Source organism: Petaurus breviceps, unplaced genomic scaffold (assembly GCF_028583685.1).
Source record: "Petaurus breviceps papuanus isolate PSGF00001 unplaced genomic scaffold, PetGlider_PUasm1.0 90556, whole genome shotgun sequence".
Taxonomy (NCBI): Eukaryota; Metazoa; Chordata; class Mammalia; order Diprotodontia; family Petauridae; genus Petaurus; species Petaurus breviceps.
Genome location: NW_027187273.1, coordinates 451,790 through 472,073, shown reverse-complemented (window position 1 = coordinate 472,073; position 20,284 = coordinate 451,790). Strand labels below are relative to the sequence as shown.

Here is a 20,284-nt window from a genome sequence, read left to right as displayed (position 1 = left end):
GCTGCATCCAATCAGAGCTGCAGCAGTGAGCGCGTCATCCTGTTCTTTATTGAATTCATTATTGAATAAAGGTACATTTTTTTGTTCACATTTACCTGTTTATTAAAATTGCTGTCAATGTTCATTAAAATAAGCCCTCCCCTGAAAATAAGCCCTCTGGTGTTTTTCTGTCCAAAAAAATTTAATAAGACAGTGTCTTATTATCAGGGAAACACGGTAGTATTATTTAACTTAAAGAGATTGTTGAGTGTTGATTAATGATGGTCTTTTGGTTTATTTTGAATTCTTATAAAAGATAGTGGTATATGAAGCAGTTGTAGGAAGACACAGTGGTTGGGTGGAAGAAGTGCTGGATTAGGACTCAGGAAGACCTGAATTCAAATCCTGTGTCTGCTGCTTAATACCTGTGTTATCTTGGACAAATCACCTCCCCTTTCTGGATGTCATCTTCCTCCTTTGTAAAATTAGTAGATTGGACTAGATGTCTTCTAAGGTTCTTTCCAGCTCTAAACCTATGATCTTCTATTTTCTTTAGTTCTATTATCTTTACTGAGAACATGTAGCTAGGAGATTGAAGTTAATGAGGAAGAACTTCCTGAATGTTGGAATAGGATGCCAAAGAATTTTATGACATTTTCTCTGTATTTCCTTAAAAACAGAATAGTCTAGTCTTAATCCTAAAAATGAGAGGAATAAACTTGAAAGGAGGGACAAGGGGGTATGGGCCAATTGTAATATATGCCTTTTCATCTTGAAATCCTAGTTTTCATTCCAGTTGCTGCTGCTGCACCCAGCTTATTACTAGTTCAGTTCACAGGAGTTTACAGCAATGAGGAGAGAACTGGCAGTTTGCACGTGTACATGTGCACAAACCCTCTGGGGACCATAAGACTTTGGGAAAATCAAGAGTAACTTATTAGGAAATGGTTGGGTATCCCCTGAATTAGGTGGTATCTCAAAATTTTCTCTAGCCTCATGGTTCTTTGATTTTTTGTTTCCATACAAGTTATACTTCTTGAATAGGAAACAAGATTTATAGCTATGCATACTTTTTTTTTCCATTTAGCCTAATTCTTCACTTTCCCTCCCCTTGATAGGGTTCTGCAGCATTCCAGACCTCAAGCACTGAATCAGGATGGGAAAAAGACGCTGTGTTCCTCCACTAGAGCCCAAGTTGGCAGCAGGCTGTTGTGGGGTAAAGAAGCCCAAATTATCAGGAAGTGGAACACACAGTCACGGGAACCAGTCAACAACTGTACCTGGCTCTAGTTCAGGTCCTCTTCAGAACCACCAGCATGTGGATGGGAGCAATGGAAGGGAAAATGTGTCTGACTTAACTCTGGGGCCTGGAAATTCCCCAATTACTCGAATGAATCCCACTTCGGGAGCTCTGAGCCCACTTTCCCGGCCTAATGGAACTGCCAATACCACCAAGAATCTGGTGGTGACAGCGGAAATGTGCTGCTACTGCTTCGATGTCCTCTATTGTCACCTCTATGGCTTCCCCCAGCCACGACTTCCTAGATTCACCAATGACCCCTAGTGAGTAAACCCATATGTGTGGGCAGTGAAGATGCAATTGCCCAGCAGGCATGCTGTCACCTTTCTGGGTTACTCTGTGGGCGGGTGTGGTCTTTATATCATAAAAAGCTTTAATACACATTTGAGAGATGGGTAAGTAGGAATGAAACAATGAGACGTAAAAGTCAAAATGATGTATTAGAACATCTACTGGATTCAGCAGTGGATGAGATGTCGGGTTGCATTCGGAGGAAGTATAATCTTGTGGATAAAATTATGACCTAGGAATCAGGAGGAAGTTTTGTTCTTGGCTCTGCTGCTAGTTCACATTGCCTTAGGTAAGTTATTTAACCTCTGTCCAGTTTGTCCAACTGGAAGATGATGCTGTCTAGTGTCTTACTCATTGGTTTGATTTATAGATGGGGGACTCACATGTAGACAAAAAGAAATGTTTCTTTATATATCTCTCTACTTCCATCTTCAACAATCTTGTGTTGTTTCTAATACATATGCCTCCAGTTTTTACTGCATTTTACTTTGCCTGTTCCTTTTATGCAGTATCAGCATTCATGGAAGCCAAGGGTCACCAACACGGGGGAAGGGGTCTGTGTTTTAATCTTAAAATTTTGACCTGGAGCTGATGATTTGTACTTAAACACTATAAGTGCGGAATTTGGATTATTATTGCTTGGTCTGTGGTAGCTCTTCATGATTTTTATCTCCTTTGGGATCAAAGGCTATTTCTTAGGGACATATTATAAATTGTCCCTTAAAAATGCTAGCTCTTTAGTTTCCTTTCCTAGGGCTTATGTGAAACATTCTTTCATTTTAAAAAATTATGTTTATTAGTCATCTACAATATTCATAGGATTGGGGCGGCTAGGTGGCACAGTGAATAGAACACCAGCCCTGGAGTCAGGAGGACCTGAGTTCAAATGTGGCCTCAGACACTTGACATACTTGCTAGCTGTGTGACCTTGGGCAAGTCACTTAAACCCAATCGCCCTGCCAAAAAAAAAGCAATACTCATAGGATTGACCAAAAGATTATGGGGAGTACAGAGTTGTATGGTCTACCATCCCTGCCCTTAGAACTCTGATAGTCGAAGTTGGGAAAATAATTAGGTGTACATTGAAGTTTAAATTACCGTAGTTGGGATACCTGCCCGGATTGGAATTGTTAAGGAAGGTTTCAAAGAGGAAGTAGAAATTGAGTAGGACCTTGCAGGATGAATTGGAGTTAGGATCTTAGCCTTTTATAATGGTTCTCTAAGGCTTAACTTCCCACCTGTTGCATAAGATTTCTTTATACCATCCAGTGGGTAGAACATTTTGCCTCTGCTTGGGAACTCATTGTCTGAGGCAGCCCTTTTCATCATTAGACAGCTCTGAATTGGATAAATGGGGAAAGAGGAGGAAGGTATAGGCAAAGCAAGACTATTAACATGATATACTTTGACTCAGAAAATAATACTCTGGCTACATGACAGGGTTCATGGTGGAAAATAAGGGATTATTGAGCTGGAAAGGTAGGTTAAGGCAAGAGTATGAAGGGTCTTAGATGATTCACTTAGAAGTATAGATTTTATTGTGGACATATCAAGAAACCATCGGAGATATTTCAGTGAGCAAAATACCTGAAAGGTTTTGTGTTTGTTTGGGGTTTTTGGTGTTTTTTGTTTTGTTTTAAAAGACAGTTGATCTGGGAACACTACAGGATTTGAGGACAGACCAATCAAGGCACAATTACAGTGGTTATACAGAATAACACATATCTGGGACTTGAAGAAAGAAAGTTTAGATAAAGTCTTTTTTTAATGATGACTATGCCTTAACTTTTTATTCTTAGTGAGGTAGGTTTCCACGGGGTTTTGTAATTTGTTGGTCATTTCTTGAGAATATTTTTTTTTTTTATTAAGCAATCAGGGTTAAGTAACTTGCTCAAGGTTACATGGCCAGTTATTTCTGGGTGTGGTGCTGAGTGTCTGAGCCCGGGATTCGATCTCCAGGTCGTCCCAACACTGGAGCCGGTGCTCTTACTCGCTGAGCCACCTGGCCGCCCCTAAGCAATTGGGGTTAAGTAACTTGCTCAAGGTTACACAGCCAGGTGTTTCTGGGTGGGTGCTAAGTGTCTGAGCCCGGGATTCGATCTCCAGGTCGTTCTGACACTGGAGCCGGTGCTCTTACTCGCTGTGCTACCTGGCCGCCTCTCTTGAGAATATTTAATCATACGTCCAGTTGTATACACTTTGTAGAAAGTAAATTACTAAGAAAAGACGTGGGAAAAGGAATCAGTGATTGCAGCCAGTAAAGTTGTCATTTGTGGGGGGGGTTCTCGCTTTTAATGTTCTTAAAACCAGTTGTCCTTCATGCTGAAGAGGACCAAAGTGACACCACAGTGTGGGAGTCAGTGTGTCCCAGTGTGTCTGATGGATCAGACCAGTATGAGCTCAGAAGTCAGTGTGTCCCAGTGTGTCTGATGGATCAGACCAGTATGAGCTCAGAAGTCAGTGTGTCCCAGTGTGTCTGATGGATCAGACCAGTATGAGCTCAGAAGTTAGTGTGTCCCAGTGTGTCTGATGGGTCAGACCAGTATGAGCTCAGAAGTTAGTGTGTCCCAGTGTGTCTGATGGGTCAGACCAGTATGAGCTCAGAAGTCAGTGTATCCCAGTGTGTCTGATGGGTCAGACTAGTATGAGCTCAGAAGGCTCTGCCACAGATTGGACACAGTTAGTCCAGTTAAGCCAGTGTGAAGCTTTTATATGCCCAGAGAGGCAATGATAAGTTCAGAACAATCACTTACCTGGAAAACTGATAAGGAAAGAGAAGGTACTGTCTATGAATTATGAAGGGTACAGCATTCACAAATTGGTTTACCTTCAATGTTTTTGTTGAAAAAGAAGAGTTTGGGATAGAATGAGGCAATGAATTTAAGGAAAAGTTACTGGTATTGAAAAACAAAGGACAGCTAAAACTTTTTAATATCTAAACAAGATTGTAAAATACCTTTTGAAAATAACCTCTTCCTAATATTATACATGGTTTGGGTTTTTTTTTTTTTTTGAGTGGGGAAGGCAACGCAGTTGGGGTTAAGTGACTTGCCCAAGGTCACACGGCTAATATGTCAAGTGTCTGAGACTGAATTTGAACCCAGGTCCTCCTTAGTCCAGGTCTGGTGCTCTATTCACTTCCCCACCTAGCTTCCCCTATGAATGTTCTTTTTAAGAAGGATAGCTGCAATTTTTTTTCTGCACCAACTTTTCCATTTCATAGAATTAGAGCTGGAAGAGAGCTCAGAAACAATCTAACCCCACTCTCTCATTGTATGGATAAGGGAACTGAGTCCAGAGAGTTTTAAGTAAGTTGCTAATAAGATAATAACAGCCTGGACTTGAACCTAGGTCCTGTAACCTAATGCTCTTTTTCACTGTTTACAAACCATATCCCTTAAAAATTAAGGGGATAGAGGAAATAAGATGTATGCAGAGGGATGAATAGATTAGGGATTTGGTGTGGTATTTTTGTTTTTGAAATGAAAGTAATTATTTTAGACCCATTGTAATATTATTGCATGTGATAGAAGTTGTGAATTGAAGAGATTGTGTCATTGTCATATATGGAGAAAGGGTGAAGGATGACCTCAGAAGCTGAGTTGACACCCCATCTAAATGCAAATATAAGCCAATTTATAAAGAGAACAAGGAGTGGGAGGAAGGGGATGAATGTGCTGGCCCGTAGCAGAGAATTGAAGAAAAACAAGTAGCTTCTCAATGACTTGAGAACCAGTGGAAACAGTGATCCCTCCTTCAAATGTGAAAGGGAAGGATACATTTTATATTCTGCATTTAGAAGAGCCAAGAACTGGGGCAGCCAGGTAGCACACCAAGTAAGAGCACCGGCTCCAGTGTTGGAATTACCTGGAGATCGAATCCCGGGCTCAGACACTTAGCACCCACCCAGAAACACCTGGCCGTGTAACCTTGAGCAAGTTACTTAACCCCAATTGCTTAGGGGTGGCCAGGTGGCTCAGCAAGTAAGAGCACCGGCTCCAGTGTCGAGATGACCTGGATCAAATCTGGGCTCGGATACTCAGCACCACACCCAGAAATAACTGGCCGTGTAACCTTGAGCAAGTTACTTAACCCCGATTGCTTTAAAAAAAAAAAAAAAAGAAGAAGAAGAGCCAAGAACCAGCCAAATGTAAAACCTGTGCTATGGTTGGGTTTAAAGAAGAAATTCTGTTTAAAAAAAAAACAAAATCTTAAGTTGTATATCTGTAATAGCATTATGTTTTCTAACATCTGTTCTATTAACTAAATGGTTTATGAGGTCCTTTTCAACTCTTGATCTGTGAACCTATGGTTGGCAGGGATTTTTTTTTTTTTGAGTATTATACTAAAGCAGTGAGGGAGTTATCAAATGAAAGATGGGAGAGCTATCAAATATGAAGTGGGAAAAGTTCATCATCGATTAGCACGGTGGCTTTTAACCTGGAGTCTAAGCATTCCTTTTATATATAGAATTAGAGAAATAGGGATAACTGTATTTCAGTATAATTGATTTTCTTTGTAATCATGTGTATTTTATTGTAAGCAGCTAAAAATATTTTGAGAAGTGTTCACCAGACTGCCCATGAGGTCTAGGTCCATGACACCAAAAAGGTTAGGAAAGCCTGTATTATAAGGTTGGACTTAAGGATATTCAAGTATTTCCAGAAAATGTTTTGGATGAGTAGAAGGGAGGTTCAGAATGCAAAGTGTTAAGGATTTTAGATAATTCTTAGAGATAGCTATTCCTGAAGATCCAATGAGGTTATGTATTTCATCTACCATAGTAAGTAACCCATAGTGTTAACTTGAAAAACAAAACAATGTCCATTGTTAGTACTTTTATAAGGAGTACGAGCTGTTCTCTGAAAGCTTAGGCAACAGGAAAAAAAATTGTTAAGAAACATAACTGTAGCAAATACTTATGGTCCGAGACATGTGCCTTTGGAAAACTTTTTAGGTGATCTGGAAAAGTTTCAAGTGAGGAATAAAAAGGTGTGGTGGACAATAAGTGTAATTTCCCTAGTTGATTGAAAGAGATGGAATGAATGGATTGTATTAAAGTAAGGGAAAAGATGAGGAATGAATGGGAAGGAAGGGTGGTAAAAATAGGGCTCAAGGAAAAGATAAAAAACAAATTCAAAGAAAGAATAGGAAGTATAGGAATCTGTTATGAAAGAAGAACACAAGAATGGTAGAAACCTACACAAATATTCTATGCCACAATGTGGAATTCTTTATAACCAGGAAAATCTGAGACTTTGGGAAAAGATGAAAAAAGTAGACCACAGGAGAAAAAAAATACTTCCCCAAATAGTCATTTAAGCAGTCAAAAATTTAGAAAATCATTTTGGTAGTAATAATAGAAACTGAAAAGAACAAATCCAGAAGGTTTGGTTGTTACATGTTACTAATTTGAGTCTGGAGAATGTTTTGTTTTGCTTTTTTAGCCCACTCTTTGTGACATGGAAGACGGGGAGAGACAAACGGCTTCGTGGCTGCATTGGAACCTTCTCAGCCATGAATCTTCATTCAGGACTCAGGGAATACACATTAACCAGGTAATGACACAGGAACTAGAGAACTGTAAAATTGCTATTGTCAGGGAAGTCCCTCGCTATCTGAGACTTATAAAAGAACAGTTATAATCAATTTTTAGTAAAGAGTAAACATCAAGGTTTAAATCTGGTGAATCAATGAGAAAATTGTATGAAATCAAATTTAAACAAGAAATAATGTAAAGTTGATTTAGTATTGTTTTAGGAAAAGTTAGATATCTTCAGAATACCTGAAGTGATATTTTATTCATATTCAGGATAGGTGCTTTTGTGATCTTGGGATACTTAATCTAAAGCTACCTCATTTGAGTTTGTTTTTTGTGTTTGTGATTTAACACCACTTTACAGTGCACTTAAGGACAGCCGATTTCCCCCCCTGACCCGCGAGGAGCTGCCTAAACTTTTCTGCTCTGTCTCCCTCCTTACTAACTTTGAGGATGCCAGTGATTACCTGGACTGGGAGGTGAGAACAGCTGCATTTGGAACTGCATCTCTCTCGTTACATGTGGGTTCGGGTTAGTACATGGTAATGTGTCTCCTTCCTTAAGAGAGTTATAAGAATGTTAACTGAGATGGGAAAAATTGGTGGGGAACGTTAGTGACATAAAATATTAAGGATGAAAAGAGTGTAATGACCAGTGTATCTTGTTCCTTCCCTGTTCCATCTCCTCTCTTTTCCTCTTCCTCTGTTTGCCATATTGAAGACATTTTGTAGTTCCCAGGTCAAAGATTCTCCCAAGTGAGCTTAGAATAATCCTTTGTTACATGAATTTAATAGTAGAAATACTAGCATGATTAGTAAATTTTAAAAGTGAAATAAATTGTCCAGAATCAGGTCAGTTAATTAAGGAAATAATCTCTGCCACTTTTACCCATAGACCAGAAACAGTTCTAAAAGAGATAGATAGCTTCTCTTCACTTCTTTTTCTCTTACTTTCTAACCCAGAACCTGAATCTAGAATTTTTTTTTCCTCCTGAGCAACCAAGGCAGGATAAATTGTGTTGATGCAAATGATTTCTGTTTTCCCAAAGCTCAGTTCATGCTAATTTTAGAAATTAGTGTCAGGTTATATGTGGATAATGAATGAACTAACATTGCAATCAGACCATGTAAGTGTCATTCATTTGTCTGCTTTTTTTCATACAGGTAGGGGTACATGGGATTCGAATTGAGTTCATCAATGAAAAAGGCGTTAAAAGGACAGCCACATATTTACCTGAGGTCGCTAAGGAACAAGGTGAGCTGAGAGAAGACTCCAGTTTGGCAGGATAGCCTTGTTAGAATAACATCTTAATGCTAAATTCCTATAAAACCTGAAGAAGAATCTCACTAAACTTAAGGTGGTGAAATTGGGTGTGCTGCTGTATGCAAAGTACTTTGGTACAAAGTGGTATTGTGTATGTTCAACACTAGGTTTCATACCATGTTGTAAGTTAGAACCAGTGACTATATTGCATATTGTTTCCTACTTTATAGGAACTTGCTATAATCATCCTCAGTCATTTCTTAGTTTATGTTTGATTTCAATCATCTTTGAAGAGAAATCAAATTTCACTTCTTCCCCTACTTTAAATTTGAGATATCATAAAGAATGAGAAATGCAGGGGAAGGGTGAAGCCTACAGGACAACCGTACCTGTCCCTATCACACTATGATTTGAGAACAGGTATATAAGTAGGGCAAAGAAGATGACTATTTTACCTTCACGGAATATTTTTTTATGGGTTTATGTTGGTATGGGATTATCATTCCACAAATACACACACACACATAGACATATACACATATATACACCATACATACATACATGTATGCTTATCATGGTGAGTTCAGTGCTTGCTGGTTTCTTTGTATGCTATGCCTGTGAATTTCTTAGCATGCTCTTGGGAATAAGGTAGATTTTTCTCCTTACTGTCTGACTACCTATAGACCAATCCTACATAAGGTTTTCCCTTATGTAGTCATTTTACAACACCATTAATATAGTATGACACTACATTTTTAAAACATTATGACAAAACAATCTGTACCAGATTGGTAATTTATTTTGTTCTTAGGTACATACAAAATATGTACATACTTCAAGCATCTTTTGACTTCTTTTCTCTAAATACTACTATTTCAGTCCCTCTGCTCTTGGCCACAAATTGGCAAAATAGAATGAGGAGTCCTGTTATATGCAGAAACACCACACACTTCTTTGAGATGAATCAGTCCATCAACAAGCATTTATTTATCAATGTGCCATGTGCATTCTTAGGCATTGGAAATACAAAGGCAAAGTAAAACAATACCTTCTTTCAAGGAGATAACACGTGCATCTATAAATATATACAGGATGTATACAGAATAAGCACAAGGTAATTAGGGAGGAGGGTACACTAACGGTTGGCAGAATCAGGAAATGCATCATGTAGAGACAGTGTTTGATCTGTTTCTTGAAGGAAGAAGGAAATGAGAGATTCTCAGAGGTAGCAACAAAGAAAGCGGGAAGTGCAAAGGCATAAATATAACATTTTACTGCTGTTCGAATTCAGTGAGGGGTGTAATGTACAATACTGGAAATCCAAGTTGTGAAAGACTTCAAATACCAAACAGAGGAGTTTATTTTTATCTTAGAGGCAATAGGGAGTCCCTAGAATTTGGGTAGGGGAGTGCTATGACCAGGCTTGTGCTTAAGAAAAATCCCTGGCAACTACATGAAGGATGAATTGGATTAAGAGGACTTGAAGCAGAGAAACCAATTACACTTTCTTAATAGTCGAAGTGAAAGGTGATGAGGTGGTGGCTATATGTGAGCAGAAAAATGGTATTAATGTGAGGGATTTGGTGTCAAGAAAGAGCGATATTTGGCAACTAATTGCTTATGTGGCGTGAGGGAGAGTCAAGGATGATGTCACAGTTGGGATTAATCTGTGAAATTGGAAAGGTATTGCCCTGTACAGAAATAAGAAAAGTTCAGTAGAAGAAAGACTTTGTGAACAAAGATAATGAGTTCTGTTTTGGATATGTTGAGTTTGAGATGTCTCTAGGATATCGAGTTTGAAATGTCTAATAGTGATACAGGATAGAAGTTCAAGGGAGAGATTCAGACTGAATATATAGATCTGGGAGTCATCTGCATAGAGGTGATAATTACACTCGGGAGCTGGTGTGGTCACTGAGAGTATAAAGAGAGAAAAGTGAGCCCAGCATATAACTGCATCAAAGATAACTAAGGAGGTAATACCAGTTTTGACTCACTGCTAAGAAATACTCCATTCAATATATGGCATTGTTGTTGTCAATATATTTGTTGTTGACTAATTGAGGAGAGCTCCTTATAACAAACAATTTCCATTTTCTAGCAGACATGGGACAAATAATACCTTTGAGTAAGTGCTTTCTCCAAGTCTAATCTAGTAACGGACAGTAGTAGTGAAAGAACCTGATTGTTCTTGTTCTTGGTGGAGGCAGGGGTAGGAAATAAAGATTATTTTACCACTTTTATCCTCCATCAAGTAGCAATTACCCTTCACCTTCCCTTTCCCTCTCAAAACATCCTAAGTCACATTAAAAAAACAATACTCACTTAAGTTCTCAAACTACTCACCAGACACAAAACATCTAGGAACTATAAGGATCAATGAATGATTGTTGATGGTGTACGAATGACCCTTCTTTTTCTTCTAAGTTCAAAACATTTTCACCTGCCAATTCTTTAGGATCCCTGAGTTAGAAAAGAGCTCCCTAGCAATGTATTCATTTTAACAAGTTTATATTATAACAAAAAAAAATTGGATTGCTGGGACAGCTAGGTGGCTCAGTGAATAGAGCACCAGCCCTGGATTCAGGAGGACCTGAGTTCAAATGCGGCCTCAGACACTTGACACACTTCGTAGCTGTGTGACCTTGGGCAAGTCACTTAACCCCAATTGCCTTGCCTTCCTCCCTCCAAAAAAAAAAATTTTTGATTGCCTAAAGAATTCTTTTTTTTTTTTTTTTAAAGCAATCAGGGTTAAGTAACTTGCTCAAGGTTATACGGCCAGTTATTTCTGGGTGTGGTGCTAAGTGTCTGAGTCCGGATTCGATCCCCCAGGTCATCCCGATACTGGGGCCAGTGCTCTTACTCGCTGAGCCACCTGGCCGCTCCTGCCTAAAGAATTCTTACTGGTGTGTTCTAAGTCTTAGATCATTCTTGATCAAAACTTTCCCACTCTAATTTTTGCACTTAGCAGGAACCAAAAACAACTGCTGTGTATTTGAAGAACGAGGTGGTAATTGATTTTTCTAATACAATATAAACATAGATTAACTAAATTATACAGGTTTTCTCTAAATAAGCATGTGTGAAACCTATTTAAATATTCTCAGAAAAGGAAACTTTAAAGATTGCTTGTTCATTTTGTTGTATGAAACATTTTTATTTATTTTGTGGGATTCACCTTTGGAATTTAAGCTTAGAAAAGAAAAATGATTATAATTGTTTAAAAATTTCTCAGTGAAGTAGATGAGAGATATCAATCGCCCTGTCAGTTTGTATTTTAGGTGCTTGAATTTACTTTACAAATCAAAATATGGATTTGGCACAAAAGAAAGCATTGCATTTTAGTGAGTACCTTGAGGTCCAAGTGTAGTCCAGTGTCATTCAGCAAATGTTTTTTAATGATGAGGATGGGAGGAACGCTTGATATATACATTAAAGTACTGCAGCCATTTCTGAAAGGCTATTGGGAAAATTAAATATGCTTTTGGCATAGCAACTTGTGAGGGAGTTTACTATATTCTTTTTATTTTATTGGCTTTTGATCTGTTATGACACACATGCACACACACACAACCTTACTTTCCTAAATTCTTGCAAGAACAGTTTTTTTATCTTTATTAAGTAAGCTTTGAACAACACTACTTTTCGGCAGAAATGGGCTGTGGTTGCCAAAATGGTTTATCTTTGTACTTTTAAGTTGAAAGAGGAGGTTGTATGTAGGTAAAATGAATGCAGAAACTTGAGCTCATCTTCCCACATTACAGTGTGATACCACTACCACCAGTCCACCAGGCCAGGCTAAGTTGGGACATTTTTAATATACTGTAGGTGACTGAACTCGGGTGTCATCTGGCAGAAATGGGTTATGAGTCAATGCAGCAGGAACAGGGAGCCTGGGGAAACGCATTATGGAACACATGGGGTTACTATTTCACAGACGCTGCGGTTTCTTCATGGATTCTAGGAGAGTCAAACACATACACAGGGTATGTGCAGGCAAGTGCATAGGTGTGTGACCATGCATGTCATATTTTGACCTTTTATATTTCCCTTATTTCTGATTGTATGTAAATCATTCAGCCTGATGTTAGATTTTTACTTCTAGAATCCCATTTCTCTTTTTAAACAGTTAACAGCATTCATTTTGAAATGTATATTACCATTCTAAAAACTTTGTGACCTCTCTTCCGCAGACTGGGATCAGATCCAGACGATAGACTCCTTGCTCAGGAAAGGCGGCTTTAAGGCTCCAATTACCAATGAATTTAGAAAAACTATTAAACTCACCAGGTAAGTCACTGTCTCAGTGTCCTTATCATTATAATTGAATTGTAAGTTAACTTTTGTTAGTAAAGGGGAGAATAATGCCTTCTCCAGTAATGGATCAGGGAAGAAGAAGTCTGGGAGAGCACACTAAAAAGTGGCGATGAAGAATATACTTAATGCAGTTGTATGTGCATATCTGCATTAATGCTCACACAGGAATTGTAGTGATACATAGCTTCATGTGAGCATGTGATAAATGGTCTTATCAAATATATGAGGGGAAAAAGAAAACTAAAAAATGGTAATCTGTTGGTTGAAGTATTTTGATTTCCATTTTCCCCAGAGAAAATCCACTTAGACGATACATGGAAAGTCTGATGGCATTCCAATAAGTTGGTCACATAGCTTTTTGAAAAGAACTAGCCCTGACTGGTTTGGATAATTGCCAATTCTGAGCCTCCAATCTCTATAAAATATACCTCTAGTGGAACTGGAAGAGCTGAGAGTCTTAGCTGCTGGGGACCTTGGTTACCCCATCTGTAAAATTGTTGATAATCATATTTGCCACCTACTAACCTCACAGGTCCGATTGGAGGATAACCTAGTGTTTATGAAGTGCTTTTGGACTCCAAAGAAGGGCACTCTTCAAATACAAAGCATTATTATTATTATAATTTATTTGAACAGCCATATCCCTGTCAAAATTCAGGAATAATCACCTTGCAGTGGAGAAGTGATTACAGTGAGAAAGAGATGGCTATGGGTAAGGAATATCACACCTAGCTCCTGTGGTCTGTAGTAGGCTCCATAGGTTTGTAACACCCCATGCTTTACATCTTGATTCATGGCTCTTTTTAAGAGCAGACCTAAAATGCTCTAAATTCTGATGGCACTGTTAATGTATTTATTCATCTAGAAAAAGAGAACCTTCCTATAGCCCAAAGATCTTTTTGCCTGCCTCTTCATAATGTGGCCTAAAATTAGGTTCCTTTACTACATTTAGTAGTAAATAACTTAACTTGATTATGGTCCTGAAAGTTTGAGGTGTACATTGTTCTTGCATTTTTGTCAAAACTATCATACCTTCTCTGTAGAGAGAGAGTAGTAGCAGTAGTAGTAGCAGTAGCAGTAGCAGTAGTAGTAGTAGTAGTAGTAGTAGTAGTAGTAGTAGTAGTAGTAGCAGTAGAGAGAGAGAGAGCACCCAAATTGGGACATTTGGTGCAACCATCTCAAAGTATACCACCATTTTATTTTGACACTGGAATTCTTCATCCAGATTGCATTAGCAGATTGCTGCAATGCATCCCAATGATAAATGTAGATAATGTTTGAAGGTGAGGTGTTCATAAAAGACAGGCTCAGGTATGGATTGTAAATGTGCTTTTTCATCCTGTTCATTTGTAATAATCAAACATTGTTTTTTTGTGCTGTCTTCCATCCTTTGTAAATGAGGTTGCTTTTGTTCTTTCATCTTATTCTTTCAATTAGAGCACATATTTTATTTTTTCCCCCAATAAATAAAACCATAAAACTAATGGTTGTATGTTTCTGATCCCCTTTCCTGTTTCCTCACAGGTACCGCAGCGAGAAAGTGACAATCAGTTATGCAGAGTATATTGCTTCTCGTCAACCTTGTTTCCAGAATGGCACTCTTCATGCCCCGCCCCTCTACAATCATTACTCCTGACACGCGGCTGCATGACCAGTCCCATCCCCCCGTGGCCGCCAGTGGCTATGACATCATTGGAGCAGACGCCTCCTCTTCCTGGTCCAGTTACTTCTATTACTGCACCATTTTATGATGCTAGCTTCCGTTGCCGAGTCTGCCTTCCAGCTGATGGGGGGGATTGCACTGAGTGAAACAGAACTTCAGGGGCCCAAGCCTTATCTCAGCCATTCCTCAAAATGGGGTTCAGTTGGATTGGGGCTCCTCCATGACTAGGAATTACTGTGTGAGGTGCAGAAGACCCTTAGGCATGCAAGCGCCACTTCAAATTGCTGTATCGTGTGTCAGTCACACACTGGAAGCTGGAATTGTTGATTTATGAAAGCCCCCCCAGTCTCCTCCTTTCTTCTCTCCTTCCCACTTCCCTTTACCTACCCCAGATCAAGTAGGAGCGTTCCCCTGGCAGTCTGGGCAACGGAGTCCAACAAGAAACATTTTTAGGTTATTTTAAATTCCTTTTTTTAACCTCTGGTTTGGTGTGTACCAAGAGTTGATTGCAGCTCCCAGGCATCACAGGCGGACGTCATGTTAGGGTTACATTGTTGGGCACCATGAGTCCTTTCAGGCTCCTGTACAGAGACCATTCAAACATTGGAAAGCCCTCTGGATGACACATTGCAGATCTCACCATTGCTGAATAAACCCTGAGCGTTTTCTCTCTCGTCCCTCTGTCAGCTGGATTTTCTGGCACTCTTCTTGCATTGAGTTTACTGGTATTAAAGAGTGCTTCATATGGCATAGCCTGCTCCTGAAGGGACTGGAGTTGCCTGAAGAAGGGCAGAATACCATTGCTGAGTGTGTGTGTGTCAACATAGAGATGCTCGTGTCTCACCAGGAAAGCTCCTCTTTACCACTAGGCTACCTCACCCATACGTTGGTAGCAGTACCTAGAGCTGGATCTAGGGTCCTGAAAGCTATGCTGATGTTTAAATAGCACAGTTGGGCAGAGTAAGACAAACGAATCCAGTGTCTTGAGGCAGTTTTAGTTTCAGGCAAGCTTCCTAGGGGACCTTTAAGCAGGGCAGACTCGCAGTGTACTATTGTAGGCCTTCAGAGAAAAGCAGTGTAGCTTTCACTGGCAAGTCGCTGGTCTTGCCTAACATCTTGGGAGTTGCCAACCCACCAGGGCAAAATGAAGAAGAGATCATTTTATCCAGAGCATTCAAACTTTCATGTGCATTCATACTTCCCTTTTTCATTTTTGCTGAGTTCCAGACGTCTGCTAGTAAGGTTCCTCCTTCCTTCTCCTTCCATCTACTCTTCACTGGCTCATTCAGTGACGTCACTGTGCAGTGCTCGTACATATGACTCGTGGACTTGGAAGAAACATTGGAATGAGGCATCACAAAATGACTGAGGAAGAGGAGGCCAGTCAGATGAAAGGATTCTTCTTATGATTGTACACTGATTACCAGCAACAGTGGTTAGAGGACTTGGAAATGAAATGCATGACCGACCCAGTGGATACAGTATTTGAATGAATATATTTTTAAAAGTTTAAGTGTGATAATGGTGTGGCTTTTTGAAACTGGCTGACAGTCAAGTCAAAAGTTCCTGTGCGTTTTCTTCTAATATGTAAAGGGGGAAATCTAAGAAACCACATGCATGCTATTCTTGGCATTGCTGTCCTTCTAGTTTCTTGGAAATGTTTGCAGTTTTGTGTGTCAACATAATGCTCTGCTGTTCTTGAGGATACATGTTGTGTGAGGGAAAGGTGGGAGTTACAGCAGGCTTTCTGTGCAATATCACCCCAGACTTAATTTTGTGCTGGGTATTTCTCATGTATCACCACTTTTCCCTTGCAATGTTACTGAAAAAGCTTTGGAAGATGAAGGGATTGTTTTGTGATTTCCTGCTGCTGAGAATAAATCAGTCTCGTTACAAACTAGAGTGATAGTTACTCTTAGGTGCCATGGACTGATGTAAGAGAGGTGGTTCAGCTCTGGGCAAACTGTCCACCTCTGACTGTACAACAGTATTGATACATAGGGCTACACTCATTACTGTTCAGATGTTCTATGTTAGAATTTGTGTTTAATTTCTAAAGAGTTTAAAAAAAAGCAAAAAAATTGGTGCTAAACTTTCACCCCTGAGCACGCTCAGTGAGACTGGTCATGCAAGCATACAGTGCCATGCTATTCAAGCCTATTTTTCTTTTTTAAATGTTGCCCTGTTCTGTGTCTTTCTCCTGTGTATGATGTGTTTTTTTATTTTATTCAGGGGAGGGTGGGGGGAGGGTAGCTACCATTTAAAAATAGCAAACTGAGAAAATAATACTACAAAATATAAAATAAAAATTCCAGTACTGGGGGACTGGCTCGTTAACTGCAGCAAGCAAACGGAAGTGGGCTCCATGTCTTTGGAATGAAGAAGCCTTACTCCATTTACACCCCCTCTCACATTTACACCTAGTTTAGAAGTGGAAATGCTGTTATGCCTCTTGGTAGGGTGAGGGCAATAATGAGTGGACCAAGGAAAACTGATCTGCCCTCTAGGGAATGGGCATAGTCAGTATCAGTCCTAAATGTGGTCTAGTAAGAAAGTAATGTAGAAGTGTGCTGGTCAAGGTCACCTCATAAAAATGCACAGCAGGTGGTTCTCAGGAAATAATCCTATGTCTGGATCATTATATGGCAGCTTTGCATAGGGAGATGTCAACTCCAAACTTAACTGCCTTCCACTTGCCTGACAGCAGTGATAGGGATAGCCAAATTTTTGTGGCGATTGGTAGGATTAAAGAATATTAAATCTCCTGTTTCTGCAGAGTGTCTCATTTTGTCCCTGCACTTCTCTGCTGGACAAATAAATATTGTTTCTAAGGAACCAGCTTCAGAGTTTGCTGGTTTGATTTGGAGTTTGTTTCATCCCTAGCTGTGAGTGCCTTTTGGTCTAGAGAGTTTTGATTGTCTCATGATAACCACAGCTAGGAAGTTATTTCTGTAATTATGACTTGTCCTTGTTTTACATTAACTAAAATAATGTCTTTGATCACTGGAGTTTGTCAGTGTTGGGATGTTTCCACTGTGAGGTTCTTAAAACTTATTCACTTCATAATGTTAAAGCAACCGTTGTCAGTAGAGGCCCTTTCAATTTGAAAGGTGTATAGTAAAAACAAATATTTTATTGTTTATAAGAAAAATTGTCTGTAAAAAAAAAATCCTGGGTGTTCATTTAACTTTTGCACAGGATCAGTTATTTTTCACGACACATTAACATCTACAGTTTTCACTGACAGTTGTCTTTCTGTTGTTTTTCTAGAACTTTATTGTTCATTTTTTTGTTCATTTCATTTCCCTAAAGCAAGAGACCTCGTATGACCTTCAGTGCAGAGATGTCAGACCAATTCTTTGTATTACACTTGGTTGCCTCCTAGCTATATAACTTCTGAGTGTAAATCATTGAACTCTATCCTCTAATGAAGTATTGTAGAGAATAAATCAAATAATGGGTAAAGATTTTTCTTTGTACTGTCTCATCTTTATACCATGTGCCTTGAACTATTTGGAGTAATAAAATTTTTTCTTACTAACAGCTAAGCAGCTATATTTGCCTACATATTGATCACATAGCAGATCTTGTTAGTGAGAGTCCTTACGCCGTCTTCCTTCTTGTATTCAGGTATCACACCTATCCATGCTGTCAGTCTTTTGCCAGCTCCTATCTAGAACTAATTAACCACCTGTGAGATATTGTAGTCTCTAAAAAAAAAACATGCTGGGGGGGGAGGGGCGGGTTCGGCTAGGTATGCAGTGAGTAGAGCACCAGCCCTGGAGTCAGGAGGACCTGAGTTCAAATGCGGCCTCAGACACTTAACACAAAAACTAGCCATGTGACCTTGGGCAACTCACTTAACCCCACTTGCCCTCCAAAAAGCAAAAAGAAAAAATGCTTGGGAATACACAGAAAGTATGAGTCTCTCAAGTAATTTTAAACTGGAGTAGGAAGAGGTAAAACTAAAACTCGAGGAAATTTAAGATTATAAGTAGCTCCCTAAATTGTGTGATATAAACTAATTAAAAGTGCCACAAGAGGTTATAGAAGGGAGAAAGCAGAGTGGGCTAGCTAGAATTTGGATGGGACAAATGTGGAGGGAATACATTGCATTATGAGAATATAGAATAGCATCAGTATGGCATGTGAGAGACTGAAAACAGCAAGTAAACAAGTGGTGTTGAGAAATAGTGGGAAAAGAATTTGATTAGTTAAAATGGGGTCCGAGGGTTTTGAAAGCCTGGCATAGTCGAAAATATAAAAGGAAATAAATTTTTAGAGACTTCAAGTGAAAGTGATATTTAAGTGGTTTTCATCATTGATATGGCCTATGATTCTCCATGGTTTGGGGTTCAAATTGTGAATCTCAATGGTCAACCACTTAGAGCTTTTTTTTGTCCTCAACCCTGACAGAAATTAGAAATTTATTAAATTAGTGCAGGTCTAGGTATTTAGCTACTTACTGTGTACTACTAGATCCTGGTAAAGAACCATGTGAAAAAGAGTAAAACAAAACAGCCATGTTCTTGGGCAAGTTTGAGTCTCCTTTCCCTAGTGGTCTGGGACTCAAAATTCTCCAAAACTCATGGCTCTAACAGAAAGGCATAAGCATATCCTCCCTCAGCAGCTAGCATGCAACTTGTGTTTAAGGCTTAAATAATATTAACTAACGTTTATAGCATTTTAAGGTTTGTAAACTGCTTCCCTTAACAGCTTGATGAAGTATCTAGATAATACAGTATCAGTACAGTGTATTGGTTTTATGGGTGGGGATACTATGACAGAATAAATAATGAGGCTATGATTGTTAACACAGCCGATAAATTTCTCTGAGGCAGGACCTGAAGACATTTCTGCACCATCTCCAGGTAAAGAGCCTAATCTGCCCATGTTTGTATGATATCAACTGACTCTTAAAGCACAAAACAATCCTTTTATACTTTCCTAATCAGTTCACTATTTCCCACCACAGCTGCTTTTCCTTATCTTTTCCTCCTGGCTCCCTCTCTCCTATCATTGATCTTTTAATCTCCAAATCTAATGGACTTTTCTCAGTCATTCTTGACCTTTGACATGATTAAGCACCCTCCTTCCCCTCATACTTTCTCTACATCTTTGTGAGGCTATTTGTTCCTGGTTCCCCTCCTGACCATTTCTTTTTAATCTTTATTGCATCTTCATCCACGTTTGACCTATTCACCATGGTCCGCCAAGTTTCTGTCCAGGACCTTCCTCTATACTATTTCACTTGCTGATCTCATCATCTCCCATAGATTCAATTATTATGCAGATTAATCTCAGATATATTTGTCTAGCCCTAACCTGTCTCCTGACCTCCAACCTTGCATCTTCAGCTACATATTGGACATCTCAAGCTGGATGTCTTGTAGATATCTTAAACTCCACATGTCCATACAACTCATCCTTTTCCCCCAAATACCCTCCCTACTCCTGGACTTCCCTATTATTGTTGAGGGTAGCATCCAGTCAGCTAGGCTAGCAACCTAAATGATATCTTTGACTTCTATTTCAACCCCCATCTTCATTGTTACAGTATTTCTCCAATACTCTGGTTTTTGGAGGGCAATTGAGGTTAAGTGACTTGCCCAAGGTCACACATCTAAGTGTCTGAGGCCGGATTTGAACTCAGGTCCTCCTGACTCCAGGACTGGTGCTCTGTTTACTGTGCCACCTAGCTGCCCTGAATGCGCCTCTTTCTATATGCTGTCATCCCCACAACTGTTCCAGTTTCTTATCATCTCTTACCTGACTACTACAATAAGTTGGTCTTCCTGCTACAAGTCTCTGTCCTTCAGTCCAGGTTCCACTCAGCTGTCAAATTGATCTAACTAAAGCACAAGTTTGACCATGTCTCACTCACACACACACACACACACACACACACACACACACACACACACACACACAC

General features: G+C 39.4%; 1 protein-coding gene across 4 annotated transcripts in view; it reads left to right on the top strand.

Moving 5' to 3' along the window:
- The window catches only part of AMMECR1L (AMMECR1 like), a 25,359-nt gene extending 7,540 nt beyond the window's left edge, over positions 1–17,819 (top strand). For all 4 annotated transcript variants that reach the window (XM_069063339.1, XM_069063337.1, XM_069063336.1 and 1 more), the window contains 6 exons: positions 1,098–1,542; positions 7,018–7,128; positions 7,474–7,588; positions 8,273–8,363; positions 12,566–12,662; positions 14,214–17,819. In XM_069063339.1, the coding sequence (XP_068919440.1) occupies positions 1,136–1,542; positions 7,018–7,128; positions 7,474–7,588; positions 8,273–8,363; positions 12,566–12,662; positions 14,214–14,325 (933 nt within the window). In that variant the 5' untranslated portion in view covers positions 1,098–1,135 and the 3' untranslated portion in view covers positions 14,326–17,819. The remainder of the gene's footprint in view (positions 1–1,097; positions 1,543–7,017; positions 7,129–7,473; positions 7,589–8,272; positions 8,364–12,565; positions 12,663–14,213) is intronic.
- Positions 17,820–20,284: the final 2,465 nt, after the last annotated feature.